The sequence below is a fragment of the Cervus elaphus genome, chromosome 15, assembly GCF_910594005.1.
Source record: "Cervus elaphus chromosome 15, mCerEla1.1, whole genome shotgun sequence".
NCBI classification, from domain to species: domain Eukaryota; kingdom Metazoa; phylum Chordata; class Mammalia; order Artiodactyla; family Cervidae; genus Cervus; species Cervus elaphus.
Genome location: NC_057829.1, coordinates 14,985,260 through 15,006,907, shown reverse-complemented (window position 1 = coordinate 15,006,907; position 21,648 = coordinate 14,985,260). Strand labels below are relative to the sequence as shown.

General features: G+C 38.7%; 1 protein-coding gene across 1 annotated transcript in view; it reads right to left on the bottom strand.

The window, feature by feature from the left end:
* Positions 1-21,308, bottom strand: part of PHYHIPL (phytanoyl-CoA 2-hydroxylase interacting protein like) — a 107,450-nt gene extending 86,142 nt beyond the window's left edge. Inside the window, exon 1 of the mRNA XM_043925536.1 lies at positions 20,846-21,308. Within this exon, the coding sequence (XP_043781471.1) occupies positions 20,846-20,951 (106 nt within the window). The 5' untranslated portion in view covers positions 20,952-21,308. The remainder of the gene's footprint in view (positions 1-20,845) is intronic.
* Positions 21,309-21,648: the final 340 nt, after the last annotated feature.

The window sequence follows — 21,648 nt, the reverse complement described above, 5'->3', positions numbered from 1 at the left end:
CTCAATGGACTTGAGTTTGAACAAGCTCTGGGAGATAGTGAAGGACAAGAAAGCCTGGTGTACTGCAGTTCATGGGGTCACAGAAGAGTCAAAAACAACTTAGTGACTGAACAGGAACAAGGAAAACAACAATGGCATTTATCATAGAAATAGAAAAAATGGTCCTAATACTTTTACAGAAACACAAAAGAATTTGAGTAATTAGAGCAATCTTGAGAAAAAACAACAAAGCTGGAGGCATAATGCTTTCATAGGTTCAAGTGTCATTATTTACCTGCTGAGTTCCAACAGTTTTCTTTATACACTGTAGACTGTTGCCAACGAAGGAAAAATTAGTCCACTGTATTTCCACAGTAGGCACAGTTCAGTTCAGTCACTCAGTGGTGTTCAACTCAGCTGCGTCAGACCCCATGGACTGCAGCATGCCAGGCCTCCCTGTCCATCACCAACACCCAGAGCCTATTCAAACTCTTGTCCATTGAGTGATGGACATCCAACCATCTCATCCTCTGTTGTCCCCTTCTCCTCCTGCTCTCAACCTTTCACAGCATCAGGGTCTTTTCCACTGAGTCAGTTCTTCGCATCAGGGGGCCAAAGTATTGGAGTTTCAGCTTCAGCATCAGTCCTTCCAGTGAATATTCAGGACTGATTTCCTTTAGGTTGGATCGCCTTGCTGTCCAAGGGACCCTCAAGAGTCTTCTCCAACACCACAGTTCAAAAGCATCAATTCTTCACTGCTCAGCTTTCTTTATAGTCCAACGCTCACATCCATACACGACTACTGGAAAAACCATAGCTTTGACTAGACGGACCTTTGTTGGCAATGTAATATCTCTGCTTCTTAATATGCCATCTAGGTTCGTCATAATTTTTCTTCTAAGGAGAAAGCATCTTTTAATTTCATGGCTGCAGTCACCATCTACAACAATTTTGGAGCCCAAAAAATAAAGTCTGTCACTGTTTCCCCATCTATTTGCCATGAAGAGATGGGACCGGATGCCATGATCTTAGTTTCCTGGATGTTGAGTTTTAACTTTTTCACTCTCCTCTTCCCCTTTCATCAAGGGGCTCTTTAGTTCTTCTTCGCTTTCTGCCATAAGTATGGTGTCATCTGCGTATCTGAGGTTATTGATATTTCTCCCAGCAATCTTGATTTCAGCTTGTGCTTCACCCAGACCAGAGTTTCTCATGATGTACTTTGTATATAAGTTAAATAAGCAGGGCGTCAATATACAGCCTTGACGTACTTGACGTATTCCTTTCCTGATTGAAAATCAGTCTGTTCTGTGTCCAGTTCTAACTGATGCTTGTTGACCTGCATACAGATGTCTCAAGAGGCAGGTCAGGTGGTGTAGTATTCCCATCTCTTTCAGAATTTTCCAGCTTGTTGTGATCCACAGAGTCAAAGACTTTGGCATAGTCAATAAAGCAGAAGTAGATGTGTTTCTGGAACTCTCTTGCTTTTTCAATGATCCAACAGATGTTGGCAATTTCTCTGATTCCTCTGCCTTTTCAAAGTCCAGGTTGAACATTTGGAAGTTCACGGTTGACATACTGTTGAAGCCTGGTTTGGAGAATTTTGAGAATCACTTTGCTAGTGTATGAGATGAGTTCAATTGTGTGGTAGTTTGAGTATTCTTTGGCATTGCCTTTCTTTGGGACTGAAAGGAAAACTAACCTTTTCCAGTCCTGTGGCCACTGCTGAGTTTTCCAAATTTGCCAGCATATTGAGTGAAGCACTTTCACAGCATCATCTTTTAGGATTTGAAATAGCTTAACTGGAATTTCATCACCTCCACTAGCTTTATTCATAGTGATGCTTCCTAATGCCCACTTGACTTTGTATTCCGGGATGTCTGGCTCTAGGTAAGTGACCACACCATCATGGTTATCTGGATTATTAAGCTCTTTTTTGTATAGTTCTTCCATGTATTCTTGCCACCTCTTCTTAATATCTTCTGCTTCTGTTAGGTCCATACCATTTCTGTCCTTTATTGTGCCCATCTTTGCATGAAATGTTCCCTTTGTATCTCTAATTTTCTTAAAGAGATCTCTAGTCTTTCCCATTCTATTGTTTTCCTCTATCTCTTTGCACTGATCACTGAGGAAGGCTTTCTTATCTCGCCTTGCTGTTCTTTGGAACTCTGCATTCAAATGGATATATCTTTCCTTTTCTCCTTTGCCTTTCACTTCTCTTCTTTTCATAGTATTTTTAAAGCCTCCTCAGACAACCATTTTGCCTTTATGCATTTCTTTTTCTTGGGGATGGTCTTGATCACTGCCTCCTGTACAATGTTACAAACCTCTGTCCATAGTTCTTCAGGCACTCTGTCTATCAGATCTAATCCCTTGAATCTATTTCTCACTTCCGCATAATCATAAGGGATTTGATTTAGGTCATATCTGAATGGTCTAGTGGTTTCCCTACTTTTTTCAATTTAAGTCTGAATTTTGCAATAAGGGGTTCATGATCTGAGCCACAGTCAGATCCTGGTCTTGTTTTTGCTGATTGTATAGAGCTTCTCCATCCTGGCTGCAAAGAATATAATCAATCTGTTCTCGGTGTTGACCATCTGGTGATGCCCATGTGTAGAGTCTTCTCTTTGTTGTTGGAAAAGGGTGTTTGCTATGACCAGTGTGTTCTCTTGGCAAAACTCCATTAGCCTTTGCCCTGCTTCATTCTGTACTCCAAGGCCAAATTTGCCTGTTACTCCAGGTGTTTCTTGACTTCCTACTTTTGCATTCCAGTCCCCTATAATGAAAAGGGCATCTTTTTTGGGTGTTAGTTCTAAAAGGTCTTGTAGGTCTTCATAGAACCGTTCAGATTCAGCTTCTTCAGCATTACTGGTCTGGGCACAGACTTGCATTACTGCAATATTGAATGGTTTGCCTTGGAAATGAACAGAGATCATTCTGTTGTTTTTGTGATTGCATCCAAATACTGCATTTTGGACTCTTTTGTTGACTATGATGGCTACTCCATTTCTTCTAAGGAATTCTTGCCCACAGTAGTAGATATAATGGTCATCTGAGTTAAATTCACCCATTCCAGTCCATTTTAGTTCGCTGATTGCTAAAATGTTGATGTTCACTCTTGCCAACTCCTGTTTAACCAATTCCAATTTGCCTTGATTCTGACTGTGAGGAGACACCCCACATCCAAGGGCAGAGAAGCCCCAGCAATACAAGCAGGTGCTGGAGCGATGGCTGTGTGGTTCTGAAGTGGTGTTTGTGTGGTGCTGGAGTGACTTTGAGGAGGTACCCCAAGTCCAAGGGCTAAGGGGAAGCCCCAGCAAGACAACAGGAGGGGTGTTAAAATCACATTAAGAATCAAACCCCATACCCACCAGAGGCCTTCAGAGGGCTCAAACATACCTTGTGTGCTCCAGGACTCAGAGAACCCATAGAGACTGAGGCAGAACTGTGTTTGAGAGTCTCCTGAGGAGGTACAGGTCAGCAGTGGACTGCTGCAGGGGCAGGGGCTCTGGGTGGAGTAGACCTGGGTATGGCATAAGCCCTCTTGGAAGAGGTCACCATTAACCCCACCATAGAGCTGCCAGATCTTACACAGGACTGGGGAAACAGATTCTTGGAGGGTGCAAACAGAACCTTGTGCCCACCAGGACCCAGGAGAAAGGAGCAGTGACCCCACAAGAAACTGACCCAGATTTGCCCATGAGTGTCCAGGAGTCTCTGGTGGAGGCATGGGTCAGCAGTGGCCTGCTGCAGGGTTGGAGGCACTGAGTGTAGCAATGTGTGCATAGGACCTTTTGAAGTAGATTGTCTTCATTACCTCCACCATAGTTTGGCCTTAGATAAATAATAAGTAAGGAACACAGCCCACCCCCCTCCAACAGAAAACTTGATTAAAAATTTACTGAGCATGGCCCTGCCCATCAGAACAAGACCCAGTTTCCCCCTCAGTAAGACTCTCCCATCAGGAAACTTCCATAAGCCTCTTATCCTTCTCCATTAGAGGGCAGACAGACTGAAAACCACAATCACAGAAATCTAACCAAGCTGATCACATGGACCACAGCCTTGTCTAACTCAATGAAACTCTGAGCCATGCTGTGTAGGGCCACCCAAGACAGATGGGTCATGGTGGAGAGTTCTGACAAAACGTGGTCCACTGGAGAAGGGAACATCAAGCCACTTCAGTATTCTTGCTTTGAGAATCCCACGAACAGGATGAAAAGGCAAAAAGATCGAACTCTGAAAGATGAACTTCCGAGGTTGGTATGTGCACAATATGCTATTGGAGATCAGTGGAGAAATAACTCCAGAAAGAATGAGGAGACAGAGCCAAAGCAAAAACACATGGCTGTGGATGTGACTGGTGATGGAAGTAAAGTCTGATGCTGTAAAGAGCAGTATTGCATAGGAACCTGGAATGTTAGGTCCATGAATCAAGGCAAATTGGAAGTGGTCAAACAGGAAATGGCAAGAGTGAACATTGACATTTTAGGAATCAGCGAACTAAAATGGACTGGAATGGATGAATTTAACCCAACAGTAAGCACAGAGAATCATATACTTTACTCTCTTTCCAGTTGATATAAGGGAGAGAAATTTATCAAGTAAAGAGCTTAGGTCAATTGTTTTCTTTTATGTTGACTGCCCCAAATAACAACTCCCAAAATTATATAAAGGTAGTTTTCAATGCTCATTTTAGACACCACAAAAAATAATCCCAACATTTGAATTTACTTGCTCAAATGAGCAGTTCAACAACTCAGTATGATTTTAAAGGACTGACTAGAAGGAAAAAACATTTGATAGGGGCTTCGCAAGTGGGAGAGTGGTAAAGAATTTGTCTGCCAATGCAGGAGACATGACCTCGATCCCTGGGTTGGGAAGATCTCCTGGAGTAGGAAATGGCAACTCACTCCAGCATTCTTTTTTTTTTTTTTTTTGTCACTCCAGCATTCTTGTCTGGAAAACTCCATGGACAGAGGAGCCTGGTAGGCTACAATCCATGGGGTGACAAAGAGTCAGACTCGACTGAGTGACTGAGCACAGCACACAGGAAAGGAGAAAGAGAAGCGGTAAAAACAAACAAACAAACAAACAAAAAAACCAGCTTGAAAATGACTATCAAATTCCATCTTTATCTTCAGACACACTCCATTAAAGCAGAGATATTTCTAAGAGCTTCCTGGATATTTCCACATAGGTATTCCACAAATATCGGAAACCTAAGTTGTTCAGGAGATTAATAGCTTGTTAATATTCTGATAGCAAGACTTCTCCTGCACATTCACTCCAACAATTACTTTTTATTTACTAGCATCAAAATGTACCAAATCTAGTAAATTTAGCCATCAACAATTCCTTTTCATATCTCACACTTTCAGTTCAATCACAAAATCAACAGACTTTACTTCAAAACTGTTCAGTTCCACTTCCAATTTTCACCTTCTGTTTCTAAACAATTCTTTTGTCTATAATTGCCCCATAAGTAGTGAGATTCCTGAGCTCAGTACTCCAGTTCATTCCTCAAATGGCTGTACTTATTAAAACCAAATATGTAATAACTTTTCCTTACCTAAGGACGTCTTTGGTAATGCTGCCACAGCAGTGGTTCTCAAAGTGTGGTATCTGACTCAACAACATCAGCGTCACCTGGAAACATGTTAGTTCTCGGGCTCCACCCCAGAACTACTAAATCAGAAACTCAGGGGTGGGGGGAGCAGCCTGCTTTACCAAGTCCTCCTGGTAACAAATGCTGAGATCCATGGTTTAAATTGTTTCTGATAAATGGTTTTATATTTTTAGTAGAAGTGATTGAGAGGTTCAGCAAACACTATCATTTAAGTTCCTTCTGAATAATTTTGAACTATTTTAAAATCTGAGTTCAAAAAGCATATATTAAATTGCACTGTATTATGTGATTTGGGGTAAACATCAAAATAAAACTTGGCCTGCTACTTCAGTACACAAAATGGCATAATGTGTAAAAAGGTTGTGGCTCTGACCATATTTCATGTTTTGTTTTCTCAATTCAACAAGTATACACTCAAGTAAAATTTTGCAAACATTATGGGTTTGCAAGCAGTATTCAATTAGTTGCAGGCATGGCTCAGTGCATCTATTTGTCCCTTCAGCTCGTTCACTTCAGTCGCTCAGTCGTATCTGACTCTTTGCGACCCCATGAATCACAGCACGCCAGGCCTCCCTGTCCATCACCAACTCCCGGAATATACTCAAACTCATGTCCATTGAGTTGGTGATGCCATCCAGCCATCTCATCCTCTGTCGTCCCCTTCTCCTCCTGCCCCCAATCCCTTCCAGAATCAGGGTATTTTCCAATGAGTCAACTCTTTGCATGAGGTGACCAAAGTATTGGAGTTTCAGCTTCAGCATCAGTCCTTCCAATGAACACCCAGGACTGACCTCCTTTAGGATGGACTGGTTGGATCTCCTTGCAGTTCAAGGGACTCTCAAGACTCTTCTCCAACACCACACTTCAAAAGCATCAATTTTTTGGTGCTCAGCTTTCTTCACAGTCCAACTCTCACATCCATGACCACCAGAAAAACCATAGCCTTGACTAGACAGACCTCTGTTGGCAAATGTCTCTGCTTTTTAATATGCTAACTAGGTTGGTCATAACTTTCCTCCCAAGGAGTAAGCATCTTTTCATTTCATGGCAGTAATCACCATCTGCAGTGATTTTGGAGCCCAAAAAATAAAGTCTGACACTGTTTCCACTGTTTCTCCATCTATTTGCCATGTAGTGATGGGACCAGATGCCATGATCTTAGTTTTCTGAATGCTGAGCTTTAAGCCAACTTTTTCCACTCTCCTCTTTCACTTTCATCAAGAGGCTCTTTAATTCTTCTTCACTTTCTGCCATAAGGGTGGTGTCATCTGCATATTTGAGGTGATTGATATTTCTCCCGGCAATCTTGATTCCAGCTTGTGCTTCATCCAGCCCAGCGTTTCTCATGATGTACTCTGCATATGAGTTAAATGAGCAGGGTAACAATATACAGCCTTGACGTACTCCTTTTCCTATTTGGAACCAGTCTGTTGTTCCATGTCCAGTTCTAACTGTTGCTTCCTGACCTGCATAGAGGATTCCCAAGAGGTGGGTCAGGTGGTCCGGTATTCCCATGTCCTTCAGAATTTTCCACGGTTTATCGTGATCCACACAGTCGAAGTCTTTGGCATAGTCAATAAAGCAGAAATAGATGTTTTTCTGGAACTCTCTCGCTTTTTCAAAGATCCAACGGATGTTGGCAATTTGATCTCTGGTTCCTCTGCCTTTTCTAAAACCAGCTTGAACATCTGGAAGTTCATGGTTCACATATTGCTGAAGCCTGGCTTGGAGAGTTTTGGGCATTACTTTACTAGCGTGTGAGATGAGTGCAATTGTGCAGTAGTTTGAGCATTCTTTGGCATTGCCTTTCTTTGGGATTGGAATGAAAACTGACCTTTTCCAGTCCTGTGGCCACTGCTGAGTTTTCCAAATTTGCTGGCATATTGAGTGCAGCACTTACACAGCATCATCTTTCAGGACTCGAAATAGCTCAACTGGAATTCCATCACCTCCACTAGCTTTGTTCATAGTGATGCTTTCTAAGGCCCACCTGACTTCACATTCCAGGATGTCTGGCTCTAGGTGAGTGATCACACCATCGTGATTATCTGGGTCATGAAGATCTTTTTTGTATAGTTCTTCTGTGTATTCTTGCCATCTCTTCTTAATATCTTCTGCTTCTGTTAGGTCATACCATTTCTGTCCTTTATCGAACCCATCTTTGCATGAAATGTTGCCTTGGTATCTCTAATTTTCTTGAAGAGATCTCTAGTCTTTCCCAATCTGTTGTTTTCCTCTATTTTTTTGCATTGATCGCTGAGGAAAGCTTTCTTATCTCTCCTTGCTGTTCTTTGGAACTCTGCATTCAAATGGATATATCTTTCCTCTTCTCCTTTGCTTTTCGCTTCTCTTCTTTTCACAGCTATTTGTAAGGCCTCCTCAGAAAACCGTTTTGCGCTTTTGCATTTCTTTTCCATGGGGATGGTCTTGATCCCTGTCTCCTGTACAATGTCACAAACCTCCGTCCATAGTTCATCAGGCACTCTATCAGATCTAGTCCCTTAAATCTATTTCTCACTTCCACTGTATAGTCAAGGGATTTGATTTAGGTCATTCCTGAATGGTCTAGTGGTTTTCCCTACTTTCTTCAACTTAAGTCTGAATTTGGCAATAAGGAGTTCATGATCTGAGCCACAGTCAGCTCCTGGTCTTCTTTTTGCTGATTGTATAGAGCTTCTCCATCTTTGGCTGTAAAGAATATAATCAATCTGTTTTCGGTGTTGACCATCTGGTGATGCCCATGTGTAGAGTCTTCTCTTGTGTTGTTGGAAGAGTGTGTTTGCTATGACCAGTGTGTTCCCTTGGCAAAACTCTATTAGCCTTTGCCCTGCTTCATTCTGTACTCCAAGGCCAAATTTGCCTGTTACTCCAGGTGTTTCTTGACTTCCTACTTTTGCATTCCAGTCCCCTATAATGAAAAGGGCATCTTTTTTGGGTGTTAGTTCTAAAAGGTCTTGTAGGTCTTCATAGAACCGTTCAGATTCAGCTTCTTCAGCATTCCTGGTTGGGGCATAGGCTTGCATTACTGCAATATTGAATGGTTTGCCTTGGAAATGAACAGAGATCATTCTGTCATCTTGAGATTGCATCCAAGTACTGCATTTTGGACTCTTTTGTTGACCATGATGGCTACTCCATTTCTTCTAAGGGATTCCTGGCCACAGTAGTAGATATAATGGTCATCTGAGTTAAATTCACCCATTCCAGTCCATTTTAGTTCACTGATTCCTAGAATGTCAATGTTTACTCTTGCCATCTCCTGTTTGACCACTTCCAATTTGCCTTGATTCATGGACCTAACATTCCAGGTTCCTATGAAATATTGCTCTTTACAGCATCGGACCTTGCTTCTATCAGCAGTCACATCCACAATTGGGTATTGTTTCAGCTCATTCTGTTCAGTTCAGTCGCTCAGTCGTGTCTGACTCTTTGCGACCCCATGAATCACAGCATGCCAGGTTTCCCTGTCCATCACCAGTTCCCGGAGTCTACCCAAACCCATGCCCATCGAGTCGGTGATGCCATCCAGCCATCTCATCCTCTGTCGTCCCCTTCTCCTCCTGCCACAAATCCCTCCCAGCATCAGGGTCTTTTCCAATGAGTCAACTCTTTGCATGAGGTGGCCAAAGTATTGGAGTTTCAGCTTTAACATCAGTCCTTCCAATGAACATCCAGGACTGATCTCCTTTAGGATGGACTGGCTGGATCTCCTTGCAGTCCAAGGGACTCTCAAGAGTCTTCTCCAACACCATAGTTCAAAAGCATCAATTTTTCGGCGCTCAGCTTTCTTACCAGTCCAACTCTCACATCCATCCATGACCACTGGAAAAACCATAGCCTTGAACAGATGGACCTTTGTTGGCAAAGTAATGTCTCTGCTTTTTAATATGCTATCTAGGTTGGTCATAACTTTCCTTTAAGGAGTAAGCGTCTTTTAATTTCATGGCTGCAGTCACCATCTGCAGTGATTTTGGAGCCCCCAAAAAATGAAGTCTGACACTGTTTCCACTGTCTCCCCATCTATTTCCCATGAGGTGATGGGACCATATGCCATGATCTTAGTTTTCTGAATGTTAAGCTTCAAGCCAACGTTTTCACTCTCCTCTTTCACTTTCATCAAGAGGCTTTTTAGTTCCTCTTCACTTTCAGCTCATTAGAACAAGTTAAATAGAAGGCCTTATGAATTTTGTGTATTTCTTCACACATGTGATAGAGTCTCTAAGTTTGGGTTATAGTTCTACTTATTCCAGTATAGGTTATGAAATAATTACCTATAAAACTAGAAGTGGATTCCTAGTTAAAAGCAGGAATCTTACATAGGTGTTAACATGGATGTATTGAGACTGATTTCGCTCAAGACATCCAAAGCCTTCCTATTAATTAGTAACAGTTGCTCTTTCAACTAATATTTGGGAGCTCTTAAAGCTAAAACACAGTACTAAAATTCAATGACAGTCATCTGTCAGTAGAATTTACATTGTAGTGGCAAATTTTAAATGATCATTTTTCCTTGGGTTTTATACATCAAGGTTTGCAAATAAAGCTATCCTCCACTTTCCCAAGACTTCACTTCATGTCACTTCACTTTTACAAGATATCTACACTAGTATCTGTTTTTGCTAACCACAAAAATCCAAAGAGAATTTTCCCTTCTACAAAAAGAGTCAAAAAGTAAAAAACAGCCTGCAGTGTTTGGCAGGGAGCCACTACTGAGGCAGGGTGCACCCCAAGCAGGAAGAGCTGCACCTCCAAGTTCCTTCCCTGAGAACTACACTCCACATCTCAGGATCAAGTCCCAGAGCTCTGAACTGTGTTTGTGAGCATCTATGCTTTATCTGGATTTATTTTGCGCATACATTAGCAATATGTGTCCTAAGTTAATTGCTTTTTTGCTTTATACCATTTTGGCTCATGAAAGCTTTCAGAAGAAAGCTCTGCTTTCACACATCAAGGGGAAACCTGTAATGATACAGTCTTTGACAAGTTCCACAATTTTGAAGGAAAAAAAGTGTATATGAAGTTATTATACATCTAGAAATTAAAATGTGCTCATAACAAAATCACCATATTACCTATGAACAACAACATACATGACTAGACAAAAGTCTTATTAAAACCTATATGACAGTATGACAAATATGTTAAATTAGTAAACTGTTGTAAAAAACTCAAATAGTGGTACATTTCTAAAAATGCAGAAAATACAAAATTTTTCATCACATATGCTTGATTAATTCAAATGTTGAAATTATGTAAAATCTTTCCAATTTAACTGAATCAGAATTTGAATGTGGTAGATCTCTGCATTTATTTTTGTCGAAGTTTCTCAAATAGGTCAATTCAAGGATGCTAAACCAACATACAAACAACAAGAAAAATTTAATGTTTAAATCAGTTTTTAACACATCATCAACTAAACCATAAGAATTGTTGAGACAACTCTATTAAGGGAAGTAGATGAAAATTTTAAAATCTCAGAAGTGGTAGCTCCTATAAATGTTTTTCCCAGCTTTTATTAAGTACTAAGCATTCACTAATAAGGACTGGATACTAAGATACTTCAAAACAGTTTTGCCTAATCACACATAGATTATCATTTAAATTGATGGATTTTTCTTTTTTTTCCCTGGGCTAACTGTACTGTTACAGATAGAAAATTTCAAAATTCGTTTTCTTCATACCAAACTTAAATAGATGTCCTGAGGCAAAGTATAAATACTTCAAAAGAAACAAGAAATACTTTATTTAGTCATTAAAAAGTCTTCATATAAATATTTTTAAATATAAAGAATAGGCATACTAATATCATTATATAGCACTGTAACAAGTTGAAAAACCTCAATCTGACATAAGTTACAAATGTTACCAAGCTTATAGATGCATATAAAGTATCAGTAATGAAACTGATCCTTACAGTTGAGTCATCATTCAAGTAATTAAGCTGTTCTGAAGTTTTTAACAGAGATCAGCACAAAAATGTGAGCATTTAAAAAATGCTATCAATGAATATCTGAGAATATTACAAGATACATTATTTTCACACTGAACAATGACAAAATGAACTGACAGATGAGTCAATTCTATCACCTCCCTCCAAAAGGACTTACACTTTGAGTTGAGAAAAAAAAATCTTACTATTTCTCTAAAGTCTGAATGAATTTATTTAAAGAGTATCCTGATAAGGTAAAATGAATTAACAACATTATCATTTGCCACTACTTATCTGTATGAACCAGAATTTCCTAGACACAATGTAATAAAAATAAAATTCAGAAATAAAGTGGATGTTCAGGCTGATATAAAGTAACAACTTTCAAGTAAACTGCTAATTTTAATTTCTAACTACATCCATCAATCAATTGACTTTATTTGAAGTACAAGGTATGTTTGAAATTCCAGGATAAGAGTATACTAATAAAATGCTACTTTTACTTATTAAGAGTTCTCTAAAATGTGGTCGTTTTGTTTTAAAAGGTTCTCTACAAATTAGAAAGTTTGGAGTCTACTAGTAAGATTTCAAACTAGATAATTCCAAACTATAGATCATGGCATAATCTGTTAACAGCTCTCCCTAACTAGCTTTTATTTTCTTATAAAGAATACCTCCTTTTTAGCAATACTAAGTGCTATGTATTCCTAGGACATATATGGTTTTATGCCTTTATGTATGCACTTATCTTGCCAGAAATGCCCTTATTCTGCTTCTTCAAATTTTTAAATTTTAATACCCAGAAAATATGTTGCTTCCCTCTGTGAAGTCATCTGAGAGACTCAAGACAGAATTAACCACTATCTCTTCTATACTCTTAGTATATACTTATCATGTATTTATCTATTTAAATGTATCATCTCCCTAATTGCCAGTAAATCCTTTAAATGCAGGATCTAAGTTACACATTCTTGGATCCTTTTTCCAGTTCTTAACAAAGATCCTAAACTTGCAATACATGTATAAACAGTAAAAATACCAGGCAAGTAAAAAAAACTAAAAGGAAACAAAGTGAGAATATTAACTGGTTAAGTTCAGTACCTAAAAATTAAGCTTTGAATAAGGCTAGAATATCACCGTCCGCTAGCTATTGTGCTCAAAGTGTGGTTTGCAAACTATTTACCAATTTGTGATGAGATAAATATAAAAATTAGGATTAAACATTTGGAAACTTGTATAGGATTTTTTTTTTCATTTATTTGTATTAGTTGGAGGCTAATTACTTTACAATATGTCAATGTATGGAAACTTATATAGGAATTTGACAGTAAATTTTATGTCTGGTGAATCTTTTTGGATCTTTTAAATTTCACTTTTCTAATAATTTGTTTTTGTTCTATTTTTACAATGTATCATTCAGTCTTAGGTTAAACACTGAAAAAAAATACAGGTAGACTGAGAAGTAGTATGTGAGATTGTGGAAATAGAAAGATGAGGAAGACCTTGAATCTTTTTCAATAAGAATTTGGTTTAAAAGGAAGAATATGATGCATACATAAATGTTTGTAATATGTATCAATATAAATGTATTTCTCAAAGTTCATATCATGTTTGATTCTTTAAAACACATTTATTAATGAAATTGTGATGCAAAACTAGTATTTCTTTCTAAAGTTATTTATATGATGCCTAGATTTCAAATTAAAATTAGGGCTTGTTTCCTATTATTGCCTGGTAAGCTTTTCACAGAATTCTGCCTGACCAGCATAATCTAAAGCCCTGGTAATCTATGACATCAAAATATTATGATTTTTTTTTTCAGAAACTCTTTCAATATTTTTATTCCTATCAAGAGACATTAATTTATTTTCTTAGCCCTCTACATTAAGAGTTGGCAAACCTTTTGTGTAAAGGACTAGATAATAAGTATTTTAAGTTTTGTGGGGTATGTGGTCTGTTGCCACAGCTACACAACTTTGATGTTTTGGCAAAAAGGCGGCCACAGAAAATATATAAACAAATAAGCATGACTTTATTCCAATAAAATTTTACTTAAAAAGCTGGCAGCAGGTTTTCAGATTTGGCCCAAGGATTGTAACTTGCTGATCCCTGTTCTACATCATAGATATAACTCTAAAATGCAATCATGAGGAACATATCACATGCTTGATGCTCAAAAATAGTCTGTCATTCCTCTTTACATTTATCATCAGCTTTAAAATTTTTAAAGACTGGGAGATTTACCAACATTCAGGCTTAGAGAAGGTAAGGCAGTATTTTTCAAGAAAAATCACGTTAAGTATATTGAAAAATATTTTGTGCCTTGTCTTTACTAGCATACATTGAGGGAAATTATAAGCTTTTCTTACTATTATTAGATAGCAACACTCGCATAAGCTATAGAAAACAAAAAGATCTATTTACAGTAGTATACACAAACCCTACAAGTAACAACAGTTCGTATGCAAAAATCCCACAACCCCCTTTTTTTTTTTATGTTTTCAGTGCATTCTTTTTTTTTTTTCATTTATTTTTATTATTTGGAGGCTAATTACAATATTGTAGTGGGTTTTGTCATACATTGACATGAATCAGCCATGGATTTACATGTATTCCCCGTCCCGATCCCCTCTTCCACCTCCCTCTCCACCCGATTCCTCTGGGTCTTCCTGGTGCACCAGGCCCGAGCACTTGTCTCATGCATCCAGCCTGGGCTGGTGATCTGTTTCACCCTAGATAATATACATGTTTTGATGCTGTTCTCTAGAAACATCCCACCCTCGCCTTCTCCCACAGAGTCCAAAAGTCTGTTCTGTACATCTGTGTCTCTTTTTCTGTTTTGCATATACCATCTTTCTAAATTCCATATATATGCGTTAGTATACTGTATTGGTCTTTATCTTTCTGGCTTACTTCACTCTGTATAATGGGCTCCAGTTTCATCTATCTCATTAGAACTGATTCAAATGAATTCTTTTTAATGGCTGAATAATATTCCATTGTGTATATGTACCATAGCTTCCTTATCCATTCGTCTGCTGATGGGCATCTAGGTTGCTTCCATGTCCTGGCTATTATAAATAGTACTGTGATGAACATTGGGGTGCACAGATCTCTTTCAGATCTGGTTTCCTCAACCCCTTTATAATGAACAACCCCTTTATAAAGAACCGCAAACTTGGTCCAAGTAGTCATAACATCATAAACAAACTAACCATAATTCAAAGTATGCTTTTTGTTCAACTCACATCTAATGAGGGACTTCAAAATGTACTTGTCTGCATTAACAAGCCTGAATTGCATATTTATTTCATCTCGAGGTTCAACTTGGCCTTCCCCAGCATGTGATCATTCCTTACCTTCAAGGGGAGAGACACAAGCTCTTCAGAGGTCACTCTAAAACTGAAGTCAAATTCTAATCTTCCTTGTTCAGCCAAGTTCTAGTCTCCCCAGTGGAATACATAGCTCTGTGAACAATTCTCTTTTTCATTCTAGAACCCTTTTCCCAGGACACAGGAGGAATTGGAAAAGGCTTAATATACGCTTCCAAGGAAGTCTCTTATGCTGGACTTCAAATACCTTAATGCACATGTTCTTTTCACTTTGTACTACATCCCTGTGAAAAGTCTCCTAAGACTCCAAAACTATCTTCATGCAGATGACTCAAAAATCTATTTCATAATCCTCTGCAAGGTATTAAGCAGTTTACTAATGATTCTCAAAATATTATCATTGGATGATAAATAGGCTTAAAGAGCAGGAATAGTGAGAATGAAGAAAAAGGAGTGTCTAAGAAGAATGTAAACGGATTTTCTTGTGTGTCCACACTGAAACAATAATGAGAAAGCAATACATAAAAACTGTTCTGAGAATGATTTCTCAGAGGGAAGCACCCCTGGAAAAGTGTTCAGGATGTATTTAGATGTCCACTGAGGCCTAAAATTTAAGATATAAAATACTGTCATCAGATGTCAAAATACCCTTTCTTTTTTTTGTTTTTTTTTTATTCTTGTTAATGATTCTTCAGATTTCCTAGATCTAAAATCCTAGAGTTACCACTGGTCACTTTTCATTTTGCTTGAAAATTCAATCAATCACAAATTTTTGGTAATTATTTTTAGATTTCTTTTATACCACTGCCACTCACTCTCCTCCCATACAGAGAACAAGCTGAGGCTACCTATTTTTCCTGTCAAGACTCTTCAACTCTTTCGTCACATTTCTGCTAGAAGTCCTCCCCAAATACTAATTTTACTTCTCGTATGTGTTAAAATATAGTCTTATTAATAGGACAGTTTGCTCTCTAGTATTAACAAAATATTTTAAACTCTTAAAATGAGGCAATGCTTTATAGCTGTAAAGACAGAATTTAAATAATTTATGAACAATAAAATGATTACAGAGAAAGTTAAAAGAGATGGAAAATAAACCAAAGAAAGAGGCAAATACTACAAGGAAAACAAATTATACATTTACTAAGGACAGATAAGAAAAATAAAAAACTAGAAGTATCATGCTTATTGCTATAACTGATGTACCTGCTATTATTATTATCCTGAAATCCAGGATAAAATATAAAAGTCATCATAAAACTATTACCTAAGTTAAATGAAAAAATCAACCTTAGGCCTAAAGAGAAGGAAATACCAGCAGTAATCCTTTTAAAGGTGACTTGGATGTTTTCCAGATAGTATTCTATACAGTGAATTTCTAATTGGCTTAATTACCTAGGCAAGAATGTTTCAACTTATGACATATCAGTCATTCTACCACTGGAGGGAGCCCGGCCACATATGCTTTGATGAGACTTTTACTGTAGTAACTTCCTGGTCTTCTCTGGGAATGAATTAGAACCCCTACCAAAGATATGAATTTGTTTAACATAATCTGATGGTTTTCAAGCTGTTTGCCTGTTTCTTTTAGTTTTGTTCTGTTTTCACATTAATAAAAATTCATAGCATCTCCATAGTCATATCTGGGTCAAATAAATGAACCCAGAGGTCCAGATCTATACTCTAAAAAAAATAATAAATAAAATAAAGAAAGAAAACAATTGTTGAATCAAGAACATAGAAGATCTCTGATGCAAATACCTACTCAAAGCAGGTATCAAGGTCACAATGTACATGAAAAACAGCAAACAGCAGGTTTCAAATAGAAGCTGAAAATAGATTTTAGGATTAAGGTTAAAAAGGATATAACTGATGTGATAGAAAAACATAAGCAAAGATTAGAATACTGTAACTGTGATTTTACTGTTCATTTAAAATTCAGAATTTAGTTTCCATTGACAACTTATGAAACTGAAGTGACAAGATTTACTACAAAAAACACAACTGAAATTTTTAAAAAAAGATCTAAACCAAACATTGGCCAAAAAAATGAAGAATTATAAAGCAGTAGTTCAACTCAAGAAGGTATATGGAGAATAATATTCCATTTAAAATAACTAATACTCTCTATTTTGTGTCAAGAACTGCTTTATAATAATTATTTCAGCAATCCCACAGGACTGACATTTTCAAACCCATACTACGTGAGAAAGCTTGAGGCTAAAAAGCGGTTAAGTAATTTGCCTAAGATCATATATCTATCAAGAGTCAACATTTCATGAGAGGTCTGAATGTAAAATGGTATTACCACCATGCTACACGCATGTCAGTGAGACTCAGTAATGCCTACCTTAAATTTTTGTACTATGAAAGGCAATAGTTAAGAGTATTCATCCTAGACATCTGCTTTAAAAAATACCATTAAGAATTATCTAATACAGCACTGTGTTACTAAACACTCCTGTATTACCTTTTGTTTTCAAACTTAAAATTTGTTTAATTCACACGCCAATAAAGAAGACAGTCTCAGCTGATTTATAATTTAAGTAAATAAGGTAAAGTCCAAATTCAAAGGAATTTACCTTTCAAAATATGTGCAGGGAGCTTGGATGCATATAAAGCAACATAAAGATGAATCTTTCCTCCACAGCAAGGAAAGAAAGCTTCCATATAGATGATGAAAAAAAAAAAAAGATGAAGAGAAGCAGTGTAGAATTCTATGTGTGGGGTCAGAGATGTTTTGAAATGTCACAGGTCAGTGAGGGTCTGAAGTATCTATGAGAAGAAACAACTGAAAATAAGTTTCCATATTACTAATGCTTCCAGATAAGAAATTATTTTGATTTTTTTTGAAAACTCACCATTAAAGTGTATCATATACGTCACATGAGGCCACATCAACTTACAAGAGAAGAACAGAAACACTTTTTCTTACAACAGAGGTTATAGAAACTACTAGATCTATAGCACATCTTCAGAGGTTTTCTAATAGAAGTCTGTCCAGAATCCTCATTTTGAACTGTAAGTGAAATCTAGGTAGGGCCTTGTATTAGCAACCAGAGCACACATGCCTAGGATAAAACTACACATGAGATAAATGTGTGTATGAAAACCCTCTTGCTTAATTAAAATGTCCAATTACATAACCACTTGGATTCTATTACAAATTCTCCAGAAACTATTAAGCGTTTTGAGGGATGTTGAGAAAAGAAGCATTGTAAATTGTTACTAATAATGTAAACAGATAAGAAAAAAGGCAAATGACAAGGAAAAAAAAAACATAAGAGAGCCAAGGAAGCATAAGACAGTAAGACAGTTATGTTTACCAGCAGCTATAGCTCTCAGTTGATGTAATATGCAAAACATTATAAAATTAAAAACATCTATAAGTGGAGAGGGTAAAAGGAAATGTTTATTAAACAATCATATGGTATCTTCTCTTATTCTACTTCATTCCACTTCTAAGGAATTAATATTGCACTAATTTTTCCCATCATCAGATTCATATTAAAGTAGGAAAAGTAAAGCGCAAACAAGACACATTTATTTCTACAATCATATAATTATGAAAACATAACTCATTATGTACTTAAGTGCAAAACAGATCTGCCACAAATTTTTGTGTTATATATTTCCAGAAGTAAAACAATGAGACTGGAGAGGGAGTGAAAGGAAATGAAGGAAGCAAATTCATCTAGCTGAAAATTTCTCAATATAAAAGTATGACTAGATTTGATTGAAAAAATTAATGTAACATTTTAAAGTTGTTCTGTAAAAGTAACTATATCATCTGCTCTAAATTATTCCTATGATGCCAACTTAACATTTTTGGAATTGACATATAGAGTTTCACAAAATGTAAAGTTAGGCATTTAACAAAATCTTTACATGAGCTATTTTCACATTTTATACATTTTTTAATAAAGAGTTAACCCTTTGTATTTAAAGACATAAGCTATTTTATCAAATGAAACTCTATTTAATTAATCTGTGTTGAATCTATTAGAAGTCTGCAAATAAGTAGTAATTTTCAAACTGCCCTGTGCCAATACATTCCCAATTAAATGTTACATAATTCATTCATTTTGCAGGATTAGTAATGTGAATCATAGAAACTAAAAAAACATTACCAAAATAAAATAATTTCTACTCCAGGAGAAGAGACATGGTAAATGCAGAACATTAATTTTTGTACATTAACTCTGTAAAGGTCATTTAAAAAAACTTTATTTTTCTTAGTATCTTTGAAACAACTGGTAAGTGCAATTTTAAGTACTAACTACTGACTTTTGAGGAGTAACCATGAATTGCCTATTTCCAATAACTACAGTGAAGAGCTTTTGATAAATCACTGAAGCAGATGAAAATAAAATCTACCTTTATTACTGCTTTCTGTCAAACCAGCATAAGAAAATAAAAATATTTACAATGGTAACATTGCAAAGTCATTTCACAAAAGTATAAACAAACCCATAGGACTTTCTATGTGGTATGTTATAAATAATCCGTACAGTCCAATAGTGCAACTTCCTATATGGAATACCAAAACAATGAATTGTTAATGTCAAAAATATGTCCACTTATTACTATGGTGACCAAAACAGTTTAGGGATGAAGAAACTAAAAGCAGCTTTTCCAAAAATATTTATTATCTATACTACACCTTTTTCAAAATTATTTAAAGTGCCTTTGGCTTCAAAGAGCAATTAATCCAAGAGCGATTGTCCTAAATTTATTAATAAACGGAAATTCTGTGTTCAGTTGAGCTAAACTGTACTATACAGCAACGCCTAACCAAGTTATTACCATTTAAATAACTGGAAACAAGACCTCTGCTCTCTACTTGGATTATATACTGATCAATTTTACCACCTTATTGTAAGTATATTAGTGTATCTACATAACCATTACTAAAAACCATTTTTAAATCATCTCTATACAGTTAAACACTAATTTCATTTATAAGTCAAAACTGTTCAGGGTCATCTTGACAACACATAAATTATTTTTCCTTTGTCACTTGTATAATTTTTTACAATTATTACATCAATCAGTACTAATCAGACGACTTCTTTACAAATGAAGTTTTATTTCACATTACTGAAATAGCACTGACTTTCCAACTACTCCAACTAATAATACAGAAGCGCTGTAACTACCCATACTGCACATTGTACCAGTTTATCTCTAAGGCTTAGACCTGTTTAATCAATTTCCTTTTTAAGGAGACTGTCAACTTTAACAATAGAATAAGCGATATAATATCTAGATACAACGGTGAGTACTCGCGACATACTCTGAATCACGGCAGATATATGAGGCCACTTCCATTACACATTTTTGACAGTTTCTGAATCACAGTTTCAAACCACGAAGCTTGTGGCTGTCCTTGGTGCTGAAACACACTCTTCTGTCCCTTCACTGAAAAAAAAACTGTCACTTCAAATTCCATTTTGAAAGGATAAAAAGACTTCAAAATGTAGGAAGTCTGAAGATGGGAGGTTCAAAAAGGAAGTAGTAAGTTTCTGGGCAGAGACCGCTAACGAGTGTGTGCGGGGGGCAGGGGGCAACGCTGGAAACATCCTGAGGGCTTTTGCCCGGAAACCCAGGAAAGCCGGGACTGCGGCAAAGATCCGAAACACCTAGTCCGGAGCAGGAGACGCCGGCGGGAACGGCGCCCTCGCCGGCTCTCCTCGGCGGGAGCAAGGCGGGCGAGGACGGCGAGTGGCTCCGCGGTCGGGGACCACGGCGACTTCCCCAGCCAACCCGCGAGCCCCGGGGTCCTTTTGTTTCTGGGGTCTGAGGGGAGAGTGGGTGGGCAAAGGGGAGCCCCCAACCAGCGTTCAGCTGCACAAGGGGGACAACAAAAGATCCTACCGCCTGGGCAAGCAGGGTCGGCGGGAGCCCCAGTGGCCGCGGCGTCTGGCAGCGGGCTTTACCCCCACCTCCGCCAATCCTCACCGTCCCGCCCGCTCTTACCATCTCGGTCGCACAGCTGAATGGCCTCCAGGCTGAGGTTTTTGATCACCTCCTCACAGGGGCTGGTGGGGCTGTTGAGGGCATGATCCAGGCGCGGCACCTCCATTTTTCCAACCCCCTTCTCACGTCCGCCTGCTTCGTATCCAGGCTCTCTCCGAGGACAGTGTGGGAAAGAAGGGCGGGAAAGGAAAGGGGAGTGGCGGAGGAGAGGGAGGTGGCCTGGGACGCGGCGCTGAGGGGCCGATGCTGAGCCTCCGGGTTGGAGAGCCGCTGCCGAGGCGACGGCAGTGGCTGGAGCTCCGCGGAGCGTGCGGCTCTGAGACCGAGACAGACCCGGCGCGAGGGCAGGAGGCGGCGCGCGCCCGGCGGGGAGGAGACGCGGCGCGCGGGGAACGTGAGGGAGAAGGCACGGGGAGCGCACGCGCGCGAGAGCACGCTCCCACCTGCTGGCGCGCCGCGCTCTCCTCTGTCCCTTCCCCGCCCCCACCCCACACCCGGTCCTCCCGCGCGCACGCGCCCCCGGCTGCCCTCGCGCCTTGGCGCCCGCAACCCCGCGCCTGAGGCGTCGGACGGTGGAGCGCAAGGGAACGGCAGGCGTCAAGGGGTTGGGGAGGCGCTCGCCCTCTCCTGTCTCTCCTAATGAGGGCGGCTCGGCGTTCTTTTCCCTCCTCACGGTGTCAGTCGGAACCAGGTTAGCACTGCGGCGTCTGCACGAGGAGGTGAGAGTGAGCAGTTTTGTTTGTCAACGATTGGAGAAATGAGGGTCCAGACCCATTTATATCGGGCGTTGGAGCTACCTTCGC